The sequence below is a fragment of the Dama dama genome, chromosome 33, assembly GCF_033118175.1.
Source record: "Dama dama isolate Ldn47 chromosome 33, ASM3311817v1, whole genome shotgun sequence".
NCBI lineage: Eukaryota > Metazoa > Chordata > Mammalia > Artiodactyla > Cervidae > Dama > Dama dama.
Genome location: NC_083713.1, coordinates 31,199,212 through 31,222,300, shown reverse-complemented (window position 1 = coordinate 31,222,300; position 23,089 = coordinate 31,199,212). Strand labels below are relative to the sequence as shown.

Sequence of the window (23,089 nt, the reverse complement as noted above, 5' to 3'; positions counted from 1 at the left end):
GGAAGCCTGTTAAAACTAAACATCCAACAGCAGAAAGGTGATTACATAAATGAAATATGGCAGTCATTGAAAATGAAGTGGTGTGAGAACAGGTAATAGCATGCAAAAGTGTTGCTGCTGCTTGCTAAGTGGAGAAAAGCATATGAAAATGTCCATATAACATGTTTCTATATTGATAAGTGAAAAAATATAAAATGCAAATAAAGAAAAGATCTACATCTGTTTGTCAACAGTGCTCATATCTGCTTGATAGTATTATGGGTGAGTTTCATTTTCTTCTTTTTGTTTAGTTTGATCCTCTAAATTTTCTGTCTTGAGTATGCATCCTTTTTTTTGCTTCTGAAAACAAAAGCTTTCTCCAAAGCAGTATTGGAACCTTAAAATACATTGTTAGAAAGAGAAAAGCTAAGAAAATTAAGAGTAATATGGCATTAGGCTAACAAGAATTTTTTTAAAAAAATAGAAATTCTAATAGGATTATGTTCACCCCATAAAGTAACCAAAAGGCTATGACCAGTCTGCCTTTTTATAGATAACTTTTTTCCTAAGAAACAAGAAATACTCTATCAAAAAGTGGTGATAGACATTTACCATGCCAAAAAGGAAGTCATGAAGCATCTTAACTGTCCAGTAGACCATAGCATCCCTAAACTGTGCCAAGAAGCTCCTAGTAATAACAGAATTCAGTGAGTCATGTTATATCTATGTATTGAGATTCCCAAAGAAATAGATCATACTAAAGGCCCTGAGCCGTCCCACAATGAATCAATCTGAATAACCTCATCTAACGCAGTGTTTCCCACCTTTTAGCATCACACAACCCTAACATTAAGAAATTGGAATAACTCTGGTTATAAGGCAGTACTTTGAAAAACCTCCTCCGTTTAGGAGAATGCATTACTCATACCAGGAATTTACTTATTCGATTAGCTCTCTGAGCCAAATGGAAAATAAATAATCTTGATTTCTAACAACTGCCACAGGAACCATGCCCTTGAGCTCCCCAGAGACCCAGAAACATTAATGCTTCTCTGCTCGTTTTCTGGGACTGACATATGCCCAGGGAACCGGGGAGCCCATTGTTGCTATTGTGCTTCATGCCTTGAAAACTTCCCAGCCATTAGAGGGTTATTCTTCACCCCACTCCTGTTATTCAGAGTGAAAATTATCCTCTTGAATCTGGCAACATATGGTCTCTATAAAGAATTTCCAAGCATATTAAAATCAACCTAACAATAGCTCTGAAAATAATTTTTTGGAAGGGCAATTTTGTCAGTGCAATGATGTCAGCTCCAAAGTTTTCAATGAATGTATTCTTATCAGTAGCTTGGATGTGACATGAGGTGAAGCATCTTGTTAGGGGATTTCGTGGAAGAACACAGCACAGTAGCGATTGCAAATAATGACTGTGGCTATATGGTAACCCAAGGTGAAAAGCACTATTTGCATCACTTTATCACTCCTTAGAGATCCAATTTACACATGTTACTGCTGTAACTGGACAAGATAGATGTAATCACAAATGACCCACCACAACAGCAAGCCAGATAATTTATAAAAAATCAGTTCAGAAAGACATTCCGGAAAGAATAATTCAAGGATTTGACAGTTGACAACTTGTGAAAAACTTTGAAAAATATTCACCCAGAAGAGCTGCAAATTCTTTGTTTCCTGAATTTCTCGTAATGCAGAGTTACTGTCTGTATATATTTTATTGTCACCTACGGAATCTTTATCTTTTATCCAGAAATTTAATCTAGAATCATTATAACTAAGCCATGAGTTCAAGAATTCAGTCAGAAGCAAAAACTTGCCTTGAATGGCATAATGAAAAGGTCTTGCATGGGAAAAGTTAACACTCAGACTACAAAGCACCTTCTGGTACATCTTTACACATCACATAAATACTCGTTGTTGAACATGGCCCACCTCAGCAAAGGGCTCTTATTGATGCTACTGTTGGATGATAGATTACTGTTTATGGCTGTCTAGAAGCCATTTACTCAGCAATTATTTATTTATCAACTATAGTATTTCTTGTACTGTGCTATTATGCTTAGGCATAGTGATAGGGATAGACATAATAATGAGAGTAATAAAAGTAGTGATAAAGCCAGATAAAATCTTTGCCCTTACAGAAGTTACAGTTTATCAAAGAGACGCAGTTAAAAAACAATCAAAGAAACTGGTCTTTGGATTGAGGGGTTTCTCCATATGAAACAGTCAACCTAAAATACAATCAACAGTGAAGTTAGGAAAGTATATTAAAGAGGAAGAAATGATAAAAGGTATGGTGGAGAAGAAATATACTCCTGGGCAATGACTTCCTCTGCATTCTTAATTTTAACTACACTCTATCATGAATCCAAGAATGTGCCATACTGGAGCGCTCCCTGTTCTCCAAATAAACCAAACAATTTAACACCTTTGTTTCTTTGCAAGTGCTTTCATCTTATCACTAAATGCCTCTGCCCCACAACCAGTGTTTCTCCTATTGAGATTCCATTTAAAAAAATTTTAATCTAAGTAAAATGTTGTCTCTTCCATTAATATAACCCAGTCATCCTCATCAACAGTTAACTATTTCAGTTAAGGTAGCATAACTACTTATTTATTTCTTCTAAGTTATAATTAATATAGCTATAAACTCCTTAAAGGTAGGGGATTTTCATTTCAGTTTGTATACTTAATGTAACATTTATACATTTTAATCATGGAATTGTCAAATATAATGAATAAGTGCAAACAAAAATACAATGATCCTTTTCAGTACCAAAAAAAGAAAGAAAGAAAAAAGGACAGAAAATAAGTTGTTAGCACGTCTCCAGACTCGAGAGTAGACACATGTATGATGCCATGTATAATTATATAAGTAAAATTAACGCATCACAAAAAAAGACCCAAATGAATTTTCAGCAATTTTTGACAGTATATTTTTGGAGTTTGTTTTTAAATGAAGGCTGTGTAGTTTGTGAATTGACCTTGGAGAAAGGGGCACAAGAGTTTCCCAAAGAAATAATCAGTTGTCATCCAGGATATTTTTTTCCTAAGCAATATCACAATAAGAGGGCCAGGTGACATCTAGTCCACACAGACACACACTATACATTCTTAGACAGCATTGAGAGGGAAAATAGAGTTTTCAAGTATATTCCTTAATTCAGAAGGCTGCACCTCACATGGGCAAAGCTCTGTGGCATTTTCCAAGGTGAATACAGCAGGGACTGATTTATTTTGTGGTGGTTGGTAGTTCTCTCCAGCAAAACGTGAGTGGCCAGCAATTAATAATAACAGAAATTAAAATGCATATGCCATTTTAAAGCTTACCCTGTATCTCACAACCATGGACCTCTAATCAAAATTAGATTATCATTATCTCATTTTATACTTAAGGAAGTTGAATGGCGTCTGGAGTTCTTAGTTACAGACCAGGTTAAAAAGAAAGGAACTAGTCAAAGAGTACTAGGTAGTTCGTGGAATCTTCGGGAGGGCAAGACTCAGGTTTGGTTCCTAACCAGCCCGACTGCAGGGCCATGAACAACACAGCGCATACAGTGCCTGACAGTTATTTGGAGCTCTTTTAGGGGATGCATCAAGGCTGCCCCTGCCTCTGTCCACTCCTACAATGTTCACATTTGGAGGAAATTCCATCCCAGTGATCCAGAAGAACAACTTTGTCACTCCATGTGCTTTCCAGTCAATCCAAATAACTGGAAAGCAGTTGCCATCTTATGTTGCTCACTCCTGCATCTTTGTCTTGCCCAGAGAGAGGCTTCTGATTGGTAGAATTTAAGTCATATGCCTTTATCCTAGTTGTAAAGGGACCTAGGAAATGTAGTCTGGACTTGATCTTCTATTACAGATGTCCTATTTCCTGGAAGAAAAGCTAAAGAGGGATTGGAATGGGAAATCAGTTAGCTAATCTACCAAATCTGCCAGAAGTGGAGACTTGACTTGATTATAGTCATATAGCTAGTAAGTAACAGAGCTTCAGAGGCCAGATCTTACACTCTCCACAAGATAAAAATGACTGCTTCATTATGGTAGAGATGAATAAGTAGCTCATCTGGCCTTCAGAGCTTAATTAAAATATCCCTTAAGAGCAACTATCTCCTTTTGACATTGAATTGCATGAGCTCAAAGCGTCATTATTGGTTTAGTTTTCTAGATATCTAAATATTGTGAAGGGAGTAGCCTTGTAAATGGGGATGAGTCCTTCATCATTTCTTCAGTTCTCATTAAAAAAATAATAACTACACATCTACATTATAAAATTAAGGATCTCAGGACCAGAAAGACGCTTAAAGCCATGTTAAGATTTGTAGCAGCTCTGAGTCAGTTTCCCCTATTTCTCACATTAGTCCATGGATACTTTTTATATTACAGAAAATATGAAAACAAACTTTTAAAATCTGACTACCATGTAAAAAGTAAAATGCAGAATATACTGTATGGACCCCCCACGTGACAGCTTAATAGACTTGTGTTTAAATCCAGGATCAATCACTAGCTATAAGATGCTGGTAGAGCAAGTTGCTTAATCTCTTTGGGTCTTTTTCCTTTCTATAAAATAGGAACAAGAATGCCCATTTCTTTTTTTCAAAAATATTTATTTATTTATGTGTGCCAGATCTTACTTGTGGCACATGGATCTTTAGTTGCAGCATGTGAACTCTTTGTTGTGGCAAGTGAAATCTAGTTTCCTGACCTACAATTGAACCCAGGCTCCCTGCATTGGAAGCATGGAGTCCTAGCCACTGAAAATTGTTAGTAAGGTTTTATGTAAACTGTAGAGAACATGATAGATGTGACTGGAGGTGGGGAAGCAATGGTGTGTCTTCTAAATACGTCAACTAGATGAACAAATAGTTATTTGTAAAGCACTTAATATAGTCCTAGAAAATACTAACCAATGATGAAATAGAAACTACTATTTAAAATATTATTTCAAAATAATTGCTTAAAGTAATAATTTTCATTTAACAAATCTTAATAATGATGAGCTCTGAGAATCTACCCACTCGTGAAAATGGTATTAGTTTTGACTGAAGAAACATAATGTTCAATGGCAAGTGAAATTTTTTTCCAAGACTATTTTCTCTCACAAATGACTGTTTCTAATTATACGTAAAGACCTTTCCTATATCCTACTTTTGTAAAACTTTCAAACTGTCTGATGGGTTTTCAAATTATATAATAAAGGGAAAGGAAATTAAATAGCTTGAAATCTCTTAGAAAAGTCACCGGTGCCATCTGTCTATGACTTACTGAAAAAATGACTATTAAAATGCAGTCCTTAAACAAAAAATAGCCTCAGAATTTCATGAGAAGTCATCTCTAATAGGCCAAGTAAAAACACGCTTTGAATAGGACTTTACAACATTTTAACAGTTTCAGAAACAGCCTGACATCTCAAATATAATGAAAAGTAAACCTCTCATATATGTAGGTGGACAGGAAGCACAGAATCATTTTTTACTTTTTGTTGTCGTTAGCAAAACCTATCCTAGCCTGTTGAGTTTGTCTGTGATGCAGACTTCCCTGTTTAAGAACTTGGACTCGGACACTTGCATTCTGAAATAAATTGTCTTCAGTGCGGGTAGGGGGAAGCAAAAGGCAGATGGAAAGCACATGTCTCCCTGCTTTGCTACAAATTGCCATTTATACCGTGTCTGAGACAGAAAACAGTTCTGAAAATGGGAAGACAGATCAAGTTGGTTCACCTGTCTGGTGTGAACACCCTTGGAAGGTTGACAGCAGAAGCCTTTCCTCAAAAGAATGAGCTCCCCGTGCTGAGGAGGCTAAAGGGAGGCCTGGGGCTGGTTTGCAGAGTGCAAAGAGCAGACAGAGGAGGGTGCAGAGGAGAAACACAGAGGCCCACCAGAAAGCTGAGCAGCGAGAAGGAAGGAATGAATAAGAAGGAAGCCTAGACAAAAGCTGAAGGTACAGAGGGACCCAGAGGGATCGGGTGGAGAGGGAGGTGGGAGGGGGATCGGGACGGGGAATACATGTAACTCCATGGCTGATTCATGTCAATGTATGACAAAACCCACTACAATACTGTAAAGTAATTGGGCTCCAACTAATAAAAATAAATGAAAAAACAAACAAACAAAAAAGCAGGTGAGATGAGAGCAGGGAAGGTGCCGCAGGGCACGCTGATAAATTGCAAGAGTTAAATAGATGAGGAAATCAAGGAAAACAGGCAAGAGCACTCATTTAGGGGCTCTGGACATGAAACGAAGGAGAAAAACGTACTGCTAATTTAATGTGATGTCGGAGAAGGTTTTGCTGTCACTCTTGTCATTTTTCTAAGCAAAGGCAGATAAGCACTTCTGAAAACAAAAGAAGAGCCAGTGGGAATAGAGGCTGAAAACACCAAATCTGGAAGAGTCCTTCACCAAATGGGCTGAGAAAACATGGACTAGTGGCAGAATTTCCCATCACTGAGGATTAATGCAAATTTTTTTAAACACTATTTTTTTTTTTTTAATTTGGCTGCCCAGGACATATAGGACCTTCTGTGTTACAACAAGTGGGATCTAGTTCCCCAACCAGGGATCAAACCCAGGTCCCTGGCATTGGGAGCTCAAAGTCTTAGCTACTGGACCACCATGGGAGTCCCAGGATAATGCAGTTTTTAAACTAAGAGAGAGTTGTCCAGGGGTTGGGGGTAGGTTTCCAAAGAGATTTCATGGCAGAGCTACAGTTAGAATCTTTTCATGTCGACTGTCAATCCTGTGCTTTGTCCAAGAGACAAACTGTCTCAGTCTCTTTGATAATAAGACCTTACCCCACAATATTTAAAGGCATAGGAGTCGGAAGAAAGATGACAGGCAACAGTGGGAGATTTATACAGTAGGGAGAGAGAAAAGAGAAATGATACTCGAGTGAGAACTGAACCAAAAGCCCGTGGGAGAGATTAATATTCTAAACCCTGCCTATGGAATCCAAACTAGAGGAGTCAAACAGATTCCAGAGCTATGTAGGTAAGGCTGATTGTGGTGAAGAGTTCAACACGGTAGTAGAATGAAAATCGGCAGGCTGGGTGTCTAACCTTTGGGAAATAAGAATCTTCAGCGAAAAGGAACTTGTAAACAGAAGAAAATGTGTAGAAATGGAAATTCCAGGCATAAAAGAGTATCTGGTGAAGATGAAGTTGAACAAGGGTTTGGTGAACAAATTGTGAGAAGCAAGGCTGAGGATTGGCAGAGGCAAGGACTGTGAAGGACCAGAGTGCAGTTGACTGAGGATGAGAATGAAAGAAACATTAGCATTTCCATCGGATTGGCCAGTCGGTACTAAATTAACAATATTATAGGGCTTCCCTGGTAGTGCAGTAGTTGGGAGTCTGCCTGCCAACGCAGAGGACACAGATTTGATCCTGCCCCAGGGAGATCCCACATGCTGCAGAGCAACGAGGCCTGCACACCACAACCTCAGCCCACACGCTCTAGAGCCCACGCTCCACAAGAGAAACCGCTGTGATGAGAAGCAGCTAGAGGATAACTCCCACTTGCCAGGACTAGAGAAAGCAAGCTCACAGCATCGAAGACCCAATGCAGACAAAAATGAATTAAACAATAAGAATGTTGTACACAAAACCGGATTTCAGAAACAGAAGTGAAAGTGAAAGTCACTCAGTCGTGTCCAACACTCCGCAACCCCATGAACTGCACAGTCCATGGAATTCTCCAGGCCAGAATAACTGGAGTGGGTAGCTGTTCCCTTCTCCAGGGAATCTTCCCAACCCAGGAACCGAAGCACATAGTTAAAAAGCTACTCTATCCGAAAAAAAGCATCATTGTCACCCAGAGGTTCCTTTGGGTGACGATGGAACAATTCTTGAAGCTGATTCTGATGGTGAAAACTGGTTGTCTCTTAGTTGTGTCACAGTGATGACTTACTGTGTAATAGTACATTTCCAATGTTGTTGTTCAGTTGCTAAGTTGTGTCCAACTCTTTGCAACCGCATGTACTATAGCACGCTAGTCTCCTCTGTCCTCCACTATCTCCTGGAGTTTGCTCAAATTAATGTCCATTGAGTTGGTGATGCTATCTAACCACTTCATCCTCTCCTACACCTTTCTCCTTTTACCTTCAATCTCCTAGCATCAAGGTCTTTTCCAATGAGTTGGCTGTTCACATTAGATGGTCAAAATATTGGAGCTTCAGCATCAGCCCTTCCAGTGAATATTCAGGGTTGATTTATTTAGGATTGACTGGTTTGATCTCCCTGAAGTCCAAGGCACTCTCAACAGTCTTCTCCAATACCACGGTTCAAAAGGATCAATTTATTCTTCAGCACTCAGCCTTCTTTATGATCCAGTTCTCACATGGCTGCGGGAAAAACCATAGCTTTGACCATACGAACCTTTGTTGGCAAAGTGGTGTCTCTGCTTAATATGCTGTCAAGGTATGTCATAGCTTTCCTTCCAAAGAGCAAGCATCTGTTAATTTCATGGCTGCAGTCATCATTTGCAGTGATTTTGGAGCCCAAGAAAATAAAATCTGTCACTACTTCCACTTTTCCCCCTTGTATTTGCCATGAAGTAATAGGATTGCTGGACGTGGAACAACAGACTGATTCCAAATAGGAAAAGGAGTACGTCAAGGCTATATATTGTCACCCTGCTTATTTAACTTATATGCAGAGTACATCATGAGAAACGCTGGGCTGGAAGAAGCACAAGCTAGAATCAAGATTGCTGGGAGAAATATCAATAACCTCAGATATGCAGATAACACCACCCTTATGGCAGAAAGTGAAGAGGAACTAAAAAGCCTCTTGATGAAAGTGAAAGAGGAGAGTGAAAAAGTTGACTTAAAGTTCAACATTCAGAAAACTAAGATCGTGGCATCTGGTCCTGTCACTTCATGGCAAATAGATGGGGAGACAGTGGAAACAGTGTCAGACTTTATTTTTTTGGGCTCCAGAATCACTGCAGATGGTGACTGCAGCCATGAAATTAAAAGACGCTTACTCCTTGGAAGGAAAGTTATGACCAACCTAGATAGCATATTAAACAGCAGAGACATTACTTTGTCAACAAAGGTCTGTCTAGTCAAGGCTATGGTTTTTCCAGTGGTCATGTGTGGATGTGAGAGTTGGACTCTAAAGAAAGCTGAGCGCCGAAGAATTGATGCTTTTGAACTGTGGTGTTGGAGAAGACTTTTGAGAGTCCCTTGGACTGCAAGGAGATCCAACCAGTCCATCCTAGAGGAGATCAGTCCTGGGTGTTCATTGGAAGGACTGATGCTGAAGCTGAAATTCCAATACTTTGGCCACCTCATGCGAAGAGTTGACTCTTTTGAAAAGACCCTGATGCTGGGTATTGGGGGCAGGAGGAGAAGGGAACAACAGAGGATGGGATGTCTGGATGGCATCGCCGACTCGATGGACATGGGTTTGAGTAAACTCCGGGAGTTGGTGATGGACAGGGAGGCCTGGCGTGCTGCGGTTCATGGGGTCACAGAGAGTCGGACACGACTGAGTGACTGAACTGAACTGAACTGAATGGAACCACAAGCCATGATCTTAGTTTTTTCAGTGTTGTTTTAAACCAGCTTTGTCACTCTTCTTTTTCACCTTCATCAAAAGGCTCTTTAGTTCCTCTTCACTTTCTGCTATTAGAGTGATAGCATCTACATATCTGCAAGTGAAAGAAAGTGTTTGTAGCTCAGTCGTGTCTGACTCTTTGTGACCCCATGGACTGTAGCTTGCCAGGCTCCTCTGTCCATGGAATTCTTCAGGCAAGAATACTGGAGTGGGTTGCCATTCCCTTCTCCAGGGGATCTTCTCGACCTGACCCTGGGATCGAACCTGGGTCTCCTGCATTGCAGGCAGATTCTTTACCATCTGAGCCACCAGGAAAGCCCATATCTGAGGTTGTTGATATTTTCAGTTTGTGGCTGGCTCATCTAGCCTGGCATTCCACATGATGTACTCTGCACAGAAGTTAAATAAACAGGGTGACAGTATACAGCCTTGATGTACTCCTTTCCCGATTTGGAACCAGTCCATTGTTCCATGTCTGGTTCTAACTGTTGTTTCTTGACCTAAATAGAAGTTTCTCAGGAGACAGGCAAGATGGTCTAGTACACTCATCTCTAAGAACTGTCCACAGTTAGTTGTGATCCACACAGAGGATCAATGTAATCAATGAAGCAGAGCTCGATATTTTTCTACCTTGCTTTCTCCATGATCCAACGGATATTGGCAGTTTGATCTCCGTTTTCTCTGCCTCTTCGAAACCCAGCTTGTACATCTGGAAGTTCTCAGCTCACATATTATTGAAGCCCATTTTGAAGGATTTTGAGATTACCTTGCTAGCATGTGAAATGAGCACAGTTATACAGTAGTTGAAATGTTCTTTGGCATTGACCTTCTTTGGAATTAGAATGAAAACTAACCTTTTCCAGTTCTGTAGCCACTGCTGAGTTTTCCAAATTTGCTGACGTACTGAGTGCAGCACCTTCACAGTATCATCTTTAAGAATTTTAAATAGCTCAGCTGGAATTCTATCACCTCCACTAGCTTTGTTCATTATAACGCTTCCTAAGGCCTATTTGACTTCACACTCCAGGATGTCTGGCTGTAGATGAGTAACCACACCATCATGGTTATCTGAGTCATCAAGACCTTTCTTACGTAGTTCTTCTGTGTATTCTTGCCACCTCTTCTTAATCTCTTCTGCTTCAGTTAGGTCCTTACCATTTCTGTTGCATCCTTGCCTGAATTATTCCCTTGATATCTACAGTTTTCTTGAGGAGATCTCTAGTCTTTCCCATTCTGTTATTTTTCTCTATTTCTTTGCATTGTTCATTTAAGAAAGTCTTATTTTCTCTCCTTGCTATTCTCTGTATCCCTGCATTTAGTTGAGTATATCTTTCCCTTTTTCCCCGTCTTTCACTTCTCTGCTTTTCTCAGCTATTTGTAAAGCCTTCCCAGACAACCACTTTGCCTTCTAATTTTTCTTTTTATTGGGGATGATTTTGGTCACTGCCTCCTGTTCAATGTTACAAGCCTCTGTCCATAGTTCTTCAGGCACTCTCTATTGGATCTAATCCCTTGAATCTATTCATCACCTCCACTGTATAATCATAAGGAATTTGATTTAGGTCATACCTGAATGGCCTAGTGGTTTTTTCCCTACTTTCTTTAAGACTGAGTTTTGCAATAAGGAGCTCATAATCTGAGGCACAGTCAGCTCCGGGTCTTGTTTTGACTGACTGTATAAACCTTCTCCATCTTTCCATTAGGTTCTATTAAAAACCTTGACAACCCAATAAAGAAAAAAATCATGAATTTTGTATTGACTTTGTCTTGAGCATCTGTAAAAGAATCACGGCATAGTCATTTCAGCCTATCTTAGTGTACATAGAATATTAATTATGGCTATGTAAATGCTACTCAAAGGGCTAGTTAAATCTGGTAGATTTTTCATATTCTCAAGTCCTATTTGAGAACATTTAATTCTATCTCACATTAGTGCCAAGAGTAATGACATAATGACATTCCCTCCAACTTGCAAACTTCCTCTCCCCCTCTTTTCTTTTCAAAAGTGCAAGACCTTTTTAGTATAGGAGTTATAAAATGACATTGAAAGTTCTTATGAAAAGAATCCTCTGGAAGTACCAAGCTTTTGGGAGCAACAGCCAAGTAAGAAAATTGGTTTTGCACCACATACTCAAGATGCATTGACCTATCATTGCTCAGGAAACCTTTTCTAAGCAGTCCTCTCAGGATTTGTCTTTATCATGTTTATATTAACAGTGATAATACTTTTAATTCATGTAGCAGTCTTCAGCTTACAAATTACTTTCAAATAATTTTTGAAATTTTATCCTTACACTGACCCCCTGAAAAGAATATCCAGATATTATCATTCTCACTTAACAGATGAGGAAACAAGGTGGAGAGATGCACTGAGTTCAGAACCAATGACTAAAACCTGGGAGTTGAATCCAGTACCTCTAATGCCATAAGATTGACTGCCTGAAGAATAATCTCCATTGACGGCATCCACATGAAATTATTTGGGGCTATTATGTTTTCCAGTTAAGTGATATGGTATAAAGGAGCATTCAATTTAGAAAAGGGGCAAAAGGAAAATAAAAATTGCAAATTCTCATCCACATATTGTCAGTGGCTATGGTACTTATATCATTCTTTGAAACATGACCTAAAATAATATTGTCTCTCTGTCATGAGCTATCTAAGAAATATCACTCCTTAGATTTGTAAATTTTAGATGGCAATACACTAACATCTTTCTAGCGTCTAAAAATACCCATTTTTGTCAGCTTCCCCCCAAAATAATGGGCCAAGTGAAAACTCTTTTTGGTATCACATAGCTCATCATTTTTAAATTCTCCCAGCTGCTGTTTATATTAGCAGGATGTCTTTCCTCGTGTGCTCTTCCAAATCTGTAATAAAACATCCTGGCGTTTCCTCTCCCAGTAGAGATGCCCTATCTGAGGCCCAACCGCATTACCGGCCTCCCAGGCTCCTGTGATTAAATAAGTGATTGCTCTGCCCATCTTTAAAAATGTGTCTCATATGAGGCAGTCGAGACAGAATATCCATCACTGCAAAGGAAGCCAAGCATTTATTTAAAATAATGAGATATCCTCATTTTCATTTTTCCCTGAGAGGATTGTAGCAATGTTTAAAATTTTACTGAATTCTAGAACTAGGGCAACACATTGACTTGAAGAAAGCTATAATCTTGCTTTCTAATTTGAAGTGTACTTTCTCTGCAGTGAAATAGAGTGTAGCTTTCAGAATAGCAAGAGCCCTAAGCCCACACAAAGGCACCCTCATCCCAAGCACTCCTCTTTCAAGCTGGCCCCATTCTTCTCAATGCAGGGATTTATAAAGGCCCTTTGCAATAAATTTCAAGGTATATTGAACTGAAGAAAGAAAGGTTCAAATAATTTCTTCCAGATTTGAGAGGGAAATGATTTCAACTGCCAAGTCATGACGAATATTACCTTTTGCTTTCTGCCACATCCTCGTTGCAAATGATCTGTTGGCTAAGTTCAATTATGGGGTCTCCTTGAAAGGCTTCATAATTAATTTTTTTTTTTTTTTTTTAAGAAGCAAATTAGCTCTTTGTCTTTCTGAGGCAGAAGAGTCAGAACAGTTACAGTTACTACGAGCATTCAGGGATTTCAACTTGTGTGGCTATGCTGCCTTCCACGGCCAAGGAGGCTTACTTGAGAGAAAAGGCTGGGAGAGAAAGCCAGCCCTCTGTGATTTGGAGAGATAATAAGTTAGCAAGCTGTATAACATAATGGTTTATGAAATTCTGCTTTCAAGGACCATTATCTGGTGTTAATAATGCTTTATTTCTTCCTCTCCTGTGCTTATTTAGAGCATAATTATAAGAACGAGAGGAAGGGAGGGAGTCTGGCGTCAAGATAAGCATTCGCTAAATTAATGCAGCTGAGTCGACTCTCTGGCTTTTGGGGCTCGTTTATCAATTAGTTCTGTTGCGGTCTGAATTCTTGAATTTCCCCACAGAGTGAAGATTCTTTGATTTCACTGATTTACTGGCTATGAGCAAAGTTATCTGAGATCAAAACACTTTTCAGAACGAATCTCTTACCTACTCACTACCGTGATGCATTGTACAGCCAGCTTTGCATTCATTTCAAGAGCATTTTATAAGCGCTAGTATTTAGCCTTCTCTTTCTCTCTCTCTGAATTTGTCTTGTTTTCATTCCTCTATTTTAACTGGTTAAAAATGGGCTTTTTTTCTTTTCAACTGGTTTATCTTTCTGCACCATGAATTTAAAGTTACTATGCAGATTTTAACATTAAGACCATTTTTGTACTCCTCCATAGCCTCTAAATATTCAAAATTTGTTCTGAAGAATAAACATGCTGGTAATTTGAGGTGACACTGGAGAATTGTCCTTATTCGCTAGAAACCAAATCAGTATTTTAAGAACTGTTTGGCCCCCAAGCTTTTGGAAAATTCGCCACAGCCCTGACTTAGCTTTCTCAACTAATTAGTTTTTAAGGAAGGTTCCAGGGAAAGAGAAGTGGCAGGAACAAAAGGCTGCTTAAGTAAAAAAAACAAATTGTGCCATATTCTTCACGTGGTCTTAAAATATAATCTGAACTAGCTTTTGTTTCTAATGTAAAAGCAAACCAAAGTTTGTGTCCCATTACACATTCATGTTTCATCCTCCTTTGAATGCTGTAACAGTTACAAATCGTTCATCCTTTCAAAGTTAATTTACCAAAACCCAAGAATTTCTGTGCTTAAATCAAGAAAATAAAATGTGTGGAGTAGTGAATTCTTGTGGAGCAAAATATTTCATTTTGTTGCTACTCAGGAAAGTAGTTATGAATGGAATTATGTCTTTCCAAACAGATCCACTGAAGTCCTAGCCCCAGTGCCTCAGAAGGTGACCTTGTTTGGAAACAGGATTTTTAAATGAAGTCATGAGGGTGAGCCCTAATTTAATATGACTAGTGTCCTTATAAAGGGGCTTCCCCGATGGCGCAGTGGGTAAAGAATCTGCCTGCAATGCAGGAGACACAGGTTCAATCCCTGGGTCAGGAAGATCCCCTGCAGGAGGAAATGCCAACCCACTCCAGTGCCCTTGCCTGGAAAAATCTCATGGACAGAGGAGCCCGGTGGGCTACAGTCCAAAGGGTTGCAAAGAGCAGGGCGCAACTGAGTATGAGCACAGACAGTCCTTATAAAAAGGAGAGATTTGGACAGAGACACAAACAAGCAGAACGTCAAGGGAAGATGAAGGCAAAGATCTGGGTGATGCATTTACAACCCTGGTTTACCGAAGATGGCCAACAGTGTGCCCAAAGCTAGGAGAAAGGCATGGGACAGATTTTCCCTCAGAGCCCTTGGAAGAAGTGAACCCAGCCAACATCTGTTCAGACTTCCAGCCTGTAGGACTGTGAAGCAATAAACTTACCTCATTTAAGTTCCCACTCTGTGTTTCTTAGTCACAGAATCCCTGGCCAATGAATACAGTAGCTAAGCTACATCTCTAGGCGTGTAGGACATTTGCAACAGTGTGTGGAAAGGCCATAGCTGAGAAGCATGAAGTCAAAACCAAGAGAAGGGCAGAGGTCAAAAACCAAAAAGATGCTCCTAAGAAAGCATTTATCCCAAAGAGCCAAGCAAAGAAACAAAAACTTAGTAAAAGACTCAAGAACTAAACCAGAAATACTTGAGACCTTCTGTTCTCAACTCCAGTGTCCCCCTCTTAGACACTGACCAATTTAACTAAAGTAGCTCCGAGCCCTTCCAGCTCGGCTCAGACTCCATCCCCCGTCACTTCACTTTATTTGTATCGCAGCATGTATCTCTATCTGAACGTATTTTTTCCTTCATTTATCATGTGTTTAATATCTGCCTTCCTCTCCTAGAAAGTAAGCTCTCCATCCATCTTACCGTCTTAGAAAACAGTGCCTGGCATCAGCAGGTGTTCAGTGCATCTCTACTGAGCCAGTGAAGGAGCTGTTATATTCCTTAAGACAGAGAACATGGAAGTAGGCCATTTGCTGGGGCCCCCTTACCGGTGGGTGTAGGGCAGCTAAAATAATTGTGAAGCCAACCCAGTGGTAACTGAGCTTTAGGAAGTCAGAGTTGACCTGTGCCTGCTTGAACTATGATGGAGAACATGAACTTGGCACCCAAACTATGCATAGGTCACCCAAGGGACACTACCCACTTGTTATTAGGACTGACCTCTGGCTATACAACAGACCTTTTCACAAATTCAGGGACTTAAAAAAAATAAGTTATTCAAAATAACAGACTATCCAAGATGCAATTTCTAGGAGAAACATGTACCTCTCAAATGGAAAACTCTGCCCCATTAACTTCCTAAAACGTGAAGGTGGATGGTTACAGAAATTCTATGAATGAAGGTAACCTGTGATACAGAAAGGCCCTGGGGTGGGGGTGGGTGGGAATCTTTTAAATATTCTAGTTAAATGTTTCTACATGGAGGGATTTGCATTTAATGGATGACACGTTAATGTGTAGTCAGTCCTTGTAGTGTGTGTTAGTCGCTCAGTCATGCCCAACTCTTTGTGACCCCATGGACTGTAGCCTGCCAGGCTCCTCTATCCATGGGATTTTCCAGGCAAGTATACTGGAGTGGATGGCTGTTCCCTTCTCCAAGGGATCTTCCCAACCCAGGGATTGAATCCAGGTCTCCTGCATTGCAGGCAGATTCTTTACCATCTGAGCCACGAGGGAGGGATGCTTAAAAGGAGTAATAAATATTATATGTGCCACTTTCTATTTTACTGATACATTAAGGTGTCTGTTAAACAGGGATTTGTTTTGTTTTGTTTCAATTTTGTAAAACTGAAGGAACTCTCTGGAGGATTCTGCTGTGTGCCACTCACTCCCTCCCCAGAACTGTTAAGCTGATGAATTTTCTTAACTTTTCAGTGGACTTTCAAGCCTTGAGTTTTCCAGGAAGAAAATAGAGTTCTCTAGTAGGAAAATCCATACAGTGTAGTCACTAAAGGAAAAAACTGACAGCAATCCTATGTATTTAGAAGACTCAATCAAAACATGTGCCTGGATCATAAATCCTGAACCCATGGACTGACAGAATCCCCTCGCCCCATTGGAACGTGTTGTTTGTATCCTAATGTCATCTGCTTGCGTAGCATTCTCTCCCCAGAAATTCAATACCTATAATGGATTTGGAAGTAAAGCAGATGCTATTTTTGCCCTTATTTTATACCTAAGGCCACTGAGACACAGAAAACCACAGGGCAAGTTACTCAAGGAGTAAAACAAGAGCATCTGGCCCGTTACCAACAACTTCATCCAACATACAGGAAATTACCCTTTAGAGTTCAATGCACCAGGCTACTTTCTCCTCTCTTTACTTATATTACTATTTCTGGTCCAGAGGCATATCTCTGTGCTTGCTCGACCACCTGGGAAATGTTTGGTTGTGAGCAAAAAGGACATTTTTGAGCACCCTTTGCTGTGGGTCCGTAGTATCCTTGGTTACTCCTTAGATTCTGGCTGGTTTCTTTTCCCATTTCAAAGCCTCTCTTTTATGGGGGGCTGAGATGTAGCACTGTGCCTACTTCTGTTCTTGTCTGAAAAAAAAACAGTCTATAGAAAGAGTGATTCTTTCAGTGTGAGTGTATTTTGCAGGACTTCAGAGAAAAGAAACTGCAGTATTTCTGAACCTCTTCAACATCTACAGCTGGTACCCCTACCCCCAGCATCTTCACCTTTAATCTCCTCTTTGCAAATCAGCATTTTTTTGGCTGATCAGGGATCCCCACAGAACTGATGTGGTGTGGTGTGTAGCAAACCAAAATGAACTAAAAAAAATCAAGCAATGGACACACATCTAAGAAAATAAACCTGTGTCTCTGGGAGGACAGCAGCCTGAGATGCTCCCTTCCACCCTGGGCTTTCCCGTGCCAAGGATTTTGCCTGTTGTCCTAACAGGCCTTAGGAAGCTTGGGGAGACTACTTACCTGGTCACTCACCTAATGTGTGGTCTTGAACAAGCTACTTAGTATCTCTGAGCTGCCAATCTCTCATCTGTAAAATGGAGAAAATGCCTCTCTTGGAACCCTGTGAGGAACGAAGCTCTGTGGAATCCATGGCCTCAGATATAGCACATAGCACAGTACCTGCTGCAGTGAGCTGTGCTTAGTCGCTCAGTCATGTCCAGCTCTTTGCAACCCTCCGGACTCTAGCCCACCAGGCTCCTCTGACCATTGGACTCTCCAGGCAAGAATACTGGAGTGGGTTGTCATGCCCTCCTCCGGGGGATCTCCCCAACCCAGGGATTAAACCTGGGTCTCCCTCATGCCAGGTGGATTCTTTACCATCTGAGCCAGCAGGGAAGCCCACGAATACTGAAGTGGGTAGCCTAACTCTTCTCCAGGGGACCTACCTGACCGAGGAATCAAACTGGGGTCTCCTACACTGCAGGCTGAGCTACCAGCGAAGACCAAAGTAAGTGAAATTGTTAGTCGCTGAGTTGAGTCTGCTTCTTTGCAACCCCCTGGCTCCTCCGTCTATGGAATTCTCCAGGCAAGAATACTGGAGTGGGTAGCTGTTCCCTTCTCCAGGGGATCTTCCTGACCCAGGAATCAAACCCAGGTCTCCCACATTGCAGGCAGATTCTTTACCATCTTGAGAAGCCACCAGAGAGGCCCCTGGTGCACTATATACATTTTTAAATGAGACCTACAATAGCAATGGTAAGAAGGGCCATGTTTGTTGGCTGAATAGGGAAGAATGCTCATTCTTCTATGAAAATGTTCGTAGATACATGTACTCGCTTCATGCTCTCACCTATTCCTCTTCTGTTTCTCCCTCTGTTAGCTCTTTTTAAATTGCTCAGGTCCCTATATTTATGGAGTCTCTTCTGCTTAGAAAATCTTACCAGAAAGTTACCAGATAAAATGAATTTTCACTTTTTTTTCTGGGGCATAGAACTATGGGAGATAGATATCCTTTACATGGAGGAATGGATTGCTCTTGAAAATCAGTGCACAGGATTTGGGGAAGGTAAAAACCCTCCCTTACACCCTTTAGACTGAAAAGGTGGGTAGCCAGCTACTCAGCTCAGAACAGTCTCCGAGTGCCGCTCACATCTGCCCCCTGCCTGTCTCCGTGAGTACCACCTCCATCTCCGTGTCCTCTTGCTTCACAGTCCTGGCACATGACAGGCTCGCTCATTTTTTGACTTGGTGTATGCTGTTCCCTCTGCCTAAAATGCCCAACCCTCATCCAGATAATTCCTAGATGTCCTTGAAGATTCAGCCTGGGTAGCTTTTCTGAGCTTTCCATGCCATTGTTCCCAAGGCAACCTCTTTGTTAAACTCCGGGAGCGGGTGGAGGAGTGGGATTCATTTTGCAGTATAAGGAGAATGTTGCCCTTTGGAGCAGAACTCTGCACAGTCTGCGGGGCCATCCCTAGGTCTCCCAGGCCCTGTCTATCAGCCCACCTGTCCTGTGTACTCCATTAGCCTTATGATGAAAATGTTTATCCCACTGTTCTAGTCATTGACTTGAAGTCTTTCCTCCTGGATTATGAATTCCTGGAGGCGGCGCTTGGGTTCTATGTCTGTTTCTCCAGCATGTCACACACCCCATTCTTAACCCACCCCTCCACTGATAGCTTGATTAGTGACTCCAGAAGAGGACCGGATAGAAGCCTCTTCCAGCTGATGCTTTTGGGTAGTCCCTTAACACTCAATGATAGGTGGCTCACAGTTTAGTATAAAAGTATGAAAGGTGACAAGGGCTTATATCATCATATACGTTGATAAAGGTAGGCTCTTAAGAATCAGATCCTAGGCTAGGACAGTGGTGGAGGAAGTTTGGTTTCTAGTCCCATCTTGAGACTCACTCACATCCCTGTGGCATTCAAATGGAGGCAATGTCTGTATATCCCAAGGTGAGAGGTGCTTTACTAAATTCTCTATTGCTGATTTCTCTCACTTCCTTTGACTTACTGCTTAAAGTTTCAAAGCTTGTTGTACTTCTCACCCTTTTTTATCACCTTCAGTGAAACTTAGGGCAGAAATTCCCTCCAGAAGGCCAGGGGTACTGGAGCCTATGTTTACAGAATGCTTCATATGGGTTGGATGGAGGCTTGACTGTGCCTGGAGTCATGCTGCTTGAAGCTATTCTGATAGTCATTTAGTTAGAACCGTAACTACACTGAGTTATTGCTGGCTTCATATGTGTCATATATTCACAGCAGCGCTTGGCTTAGACAAAAAGGTGTGTATTACCTCCACTGTTGCTCATCAGGTCTTTTCATTTCATTATCACTATTGTGCTTGGAAAAATGATTTTCAGTCTATAATCCCAGTTAAATTCTTTCAATACAGTCTATACATCTAACAGCATAAGTTTTCTTTGAAGCAGACTTTGGTGAAACTGATATCCATTATTTGCTGTGTCTTCCAAGACACATTTTGCTCTAACCAAGAAGGAAGAGATGATTATTTACATGAATGGATGTTGTAACCTGGCACACATTTACAACTGACTTGATAGCAGCTGAAGGTCTAGAAGGGATTAGGCTTCTGAAGGGCAACATTTTAATTTGAACACCAGTTAAAGAGTTCTGCCACATCTCCACTGAATTTGTGGCCTCCAGGCTCCATGTTCTCTCTTACGATACTCCCACTGTGTTTATAGGCAGGTGTAACTAAGTAAAAAGAATTACAAAGGAGACAGTATAGTTTCACCAAGGAGACATAAGGGTGAATTGTTGAAACCCACAAAAAGCGGTACCATTTAGATCAGCTCCAAAGTGAATGTTGCTGACTGTCTGGAAGACACCAGGACCACGGTCTCCATGCATGAGGAGTAACGATATTCTCCTCATGAAGTGTCATGGAAAACTGAGAATGAAGAAGTAATAATTGTGAGACCCAAAGTAAGGGGAAAGTGAGGAAAAGTTGGGAATGACTTCTAAAAGGCAAAGGAGATAATATCAGCAGAGATTTTCCTGTGGCAATTGATGCATTTTCAAGAATGGGGCTAGAGAAAGCAAGGAGATGTTGAGATTAACCTCATCAGATTGATTACTTCATCAGAGTCAAACAAACAATAACTTAGACTTGAGAAAATATGAGACTGTATGTGAGACTTTGCTGGTTGGAAGAAGACTATCATCAAAAAAGTATTTAACTGCAAAGAAGGCTTCTTTGTGAAGAGGGAATCTTTTATGAAAATTATGAATATTCAGTTTCCTTCACTTCTTCTTTAGTTTATAATCTATAGTATATTTGCTAATACCACAGAGGTATGAATATCCATAAACACGTTCCATCAAGGAAAGAAAGGTAGAACGCTTGTGTCAGGAAGCTTTCAGTACTGATGGAAATGCATGCCTATGTTTATTTTGATCAACATGGGTCATTCTTACAGTCTCATTATGTTTATCTGAATATGTGAAATGACTAAATAAATCTGAATGACAACTGTACTTTATTGATTTTACAGAGTTAAGAGGAAGATTGATGAGGCATGGACCCTTGCTTCAGGTTTGGAGGAAAGTAGACTGAATACAGAGATGCCAGACAGCCACGGAGACCCATGGACAGTCCTGCACTCACGCTGATCTGTCAAACTTTAAAATTTCCTAGTAATATGCAACCTTTGCCAAACGAAAAGAAACTAATGCCAAGAAGGCATACTCTTCAATATTGGGAATAGACGTGCTCTCGAGACAATGGCTTCGAAGGTCTCCTGTTTATACGTCTTGACCGTGGTGTGCTGGGCCAGCGCTCTCTGGTACTTGAGTGTAACTCGTCCAACTTCCTCCTACACTGGCTCCAAGCCATTCAGTCATCTGACAGTTGCAAGGAAAAACTTCACCTTTGGCAACATTAGAACTCGACCTATAAACCCCCATTCTTTTGAATTTCTGATAAATGAGCCCAACAAATGTGAGAAAAACATTCCTTTCCTCGTCATCCTCATCAGCACCACCCATAAAGAGTTCGATGCCCGCCAGGCGATCCGAGAGACCTGGGGGGACGAGAACAACTTCAAAGGGATCAAGATAGCCACCCTGTTCCTCCTGGGCAAGAACGCCGATCCTGTTCTCAACCAGATGGTGGAGCAAGAGAGCCAGATCTTTCACGACATCATCGTGGAGGACTTCATTGATTCCTACCATAACCTTACCCTCAAAACCTTGATGGGGATGAGATGGGTGGCCACTTTTTGTTCGAAAGCCAAGTATGTCATGAAAACAGACAGTGACATTTTTGTCAACATGGACAACCTTATTTACAAACTATTAAAACCCTCCACCAAGCCACGAAGAAGGTATTTTACTGGCTATGTCATCAATGGAGGGCCCATCCGAGATGTCCGCAGTAAGTGGTATATGCCCAGGGATTTGTACCCTGACAGCAACTACCCGCCCTTCTGCTCGGGGACCGGCTATATCTTTTCAGCTGATGTGGCTGAGCTCATTTACAAGACCTCACTCCACACCAGGCTGCTTCACCTGGAGGATGTGTATGTGGGACTGTGTCTTCGAAAGCTGGGCATCCATCCTTTCCAGAACAGTGGCTTCAATCACTGGAAAATGGCCTACAGTTTGTGTAGGTACCGCCGAGTGATCACCGTGCATCAGATCTCTCCAGAGGAAATGCACAGAATCTGGAATGACATGTCAAGCAAGAAACATCTCAGATGTTAGGATTTTTACCAGTGTAAATATGTGTTTCTTTTCTTTTTTAAGAGATGAGGCTTAGGGTGTAGGTATTTTACAGGTGTCACCAAGGGAAACGAACTGGTGTAGGGGTTTTATAAAAAGTATTTTTCTTCCCAATCCTAGTTCCTTTTTTGAATCGCCAGTTTCCACATGTTAAGCTCTGCTCATAGAAATAATACATGGGTTTACAAGGCCAGATTTCATTCTCAGGTCTTAAGGTACTGCATTTATCTCAAAAAGCAACTTCCTAACAAAGGCTAGGATTTACATACCGTGCATCTGAGATTAAAAAAAAAATCTGGTTCTGGGAAACTGGAACTCATGGTAATGTCTTCATATTCTCTCTGCAAAAGTAAATAGGTAAATAACACTTTATCAAAAACAGTGCAGTCAGGGAGACACACTGGATGTGATGATTCATACTGCGTGTGATGTTACATTGAATTTTTACATATATTGCCATGGAATGTGTACAGTATTTCCAGTTCCACCAAGAAATGAACTTAGTACTGGTAGGGAGGCTGCAGTTAAGTAAATGGAAATTTATACTTGAGAATCAACTATTCTCTCTGTTTGGAAGACAACTCTTCTTGCTCATCCAAGGATTAAACCTGGTCAGCAGGTGGAATGTATATAAAATGCTACTTAAAAAATAAACAGGAGATTTTCTTTTTTTTTTTTTTTTTTTTGCTCTTTCAGAACAAACATTACCTGGTGCCTCCAAGGAGACTTTGCCAAATGTAATTTCACCTGCTTCCCTCCATACAATGTCACTAAATACCTTTTTCCGTTTCTGGCTCAGACAGGCACATGTGTAGAAATAAGTCGGTGGGAGGCCAGAAGGATGGTAAATGACGCAGAG

The 23,089-nt window shown here is 40.7% G+C and overlaps 1 protein-coding gene across 1 annotated transcript in view; it reads left to right on the top strand.

The window, feature by feature from the left end:
* The window catches only part of B3GALT1 (beta-1,3-galactosyltransferase 1), a 410,482-nt gene extending 387,599 nt beyond the window's left edge, over window positions 1-22,883 (top strand). Inside the window, exon 4 of the mRNA XM_061135308.1 lies at window positions 21,003-22,883. Coding sequence (XP_060991291.1) covers window positions 21,232-22,212 — 981 coding nt within the window. The 5' untranslated portion in view covers window positions 21,003-21,231 and the 3' untranslated portion in view covers window positions 22,213-22,883. The remainder of the gene's footprint in view (window positions 1-21,002) is intronic.
* The last annotated feature ends 206 nt before the right edge of the window (window positions 22,884-23,089 follow it).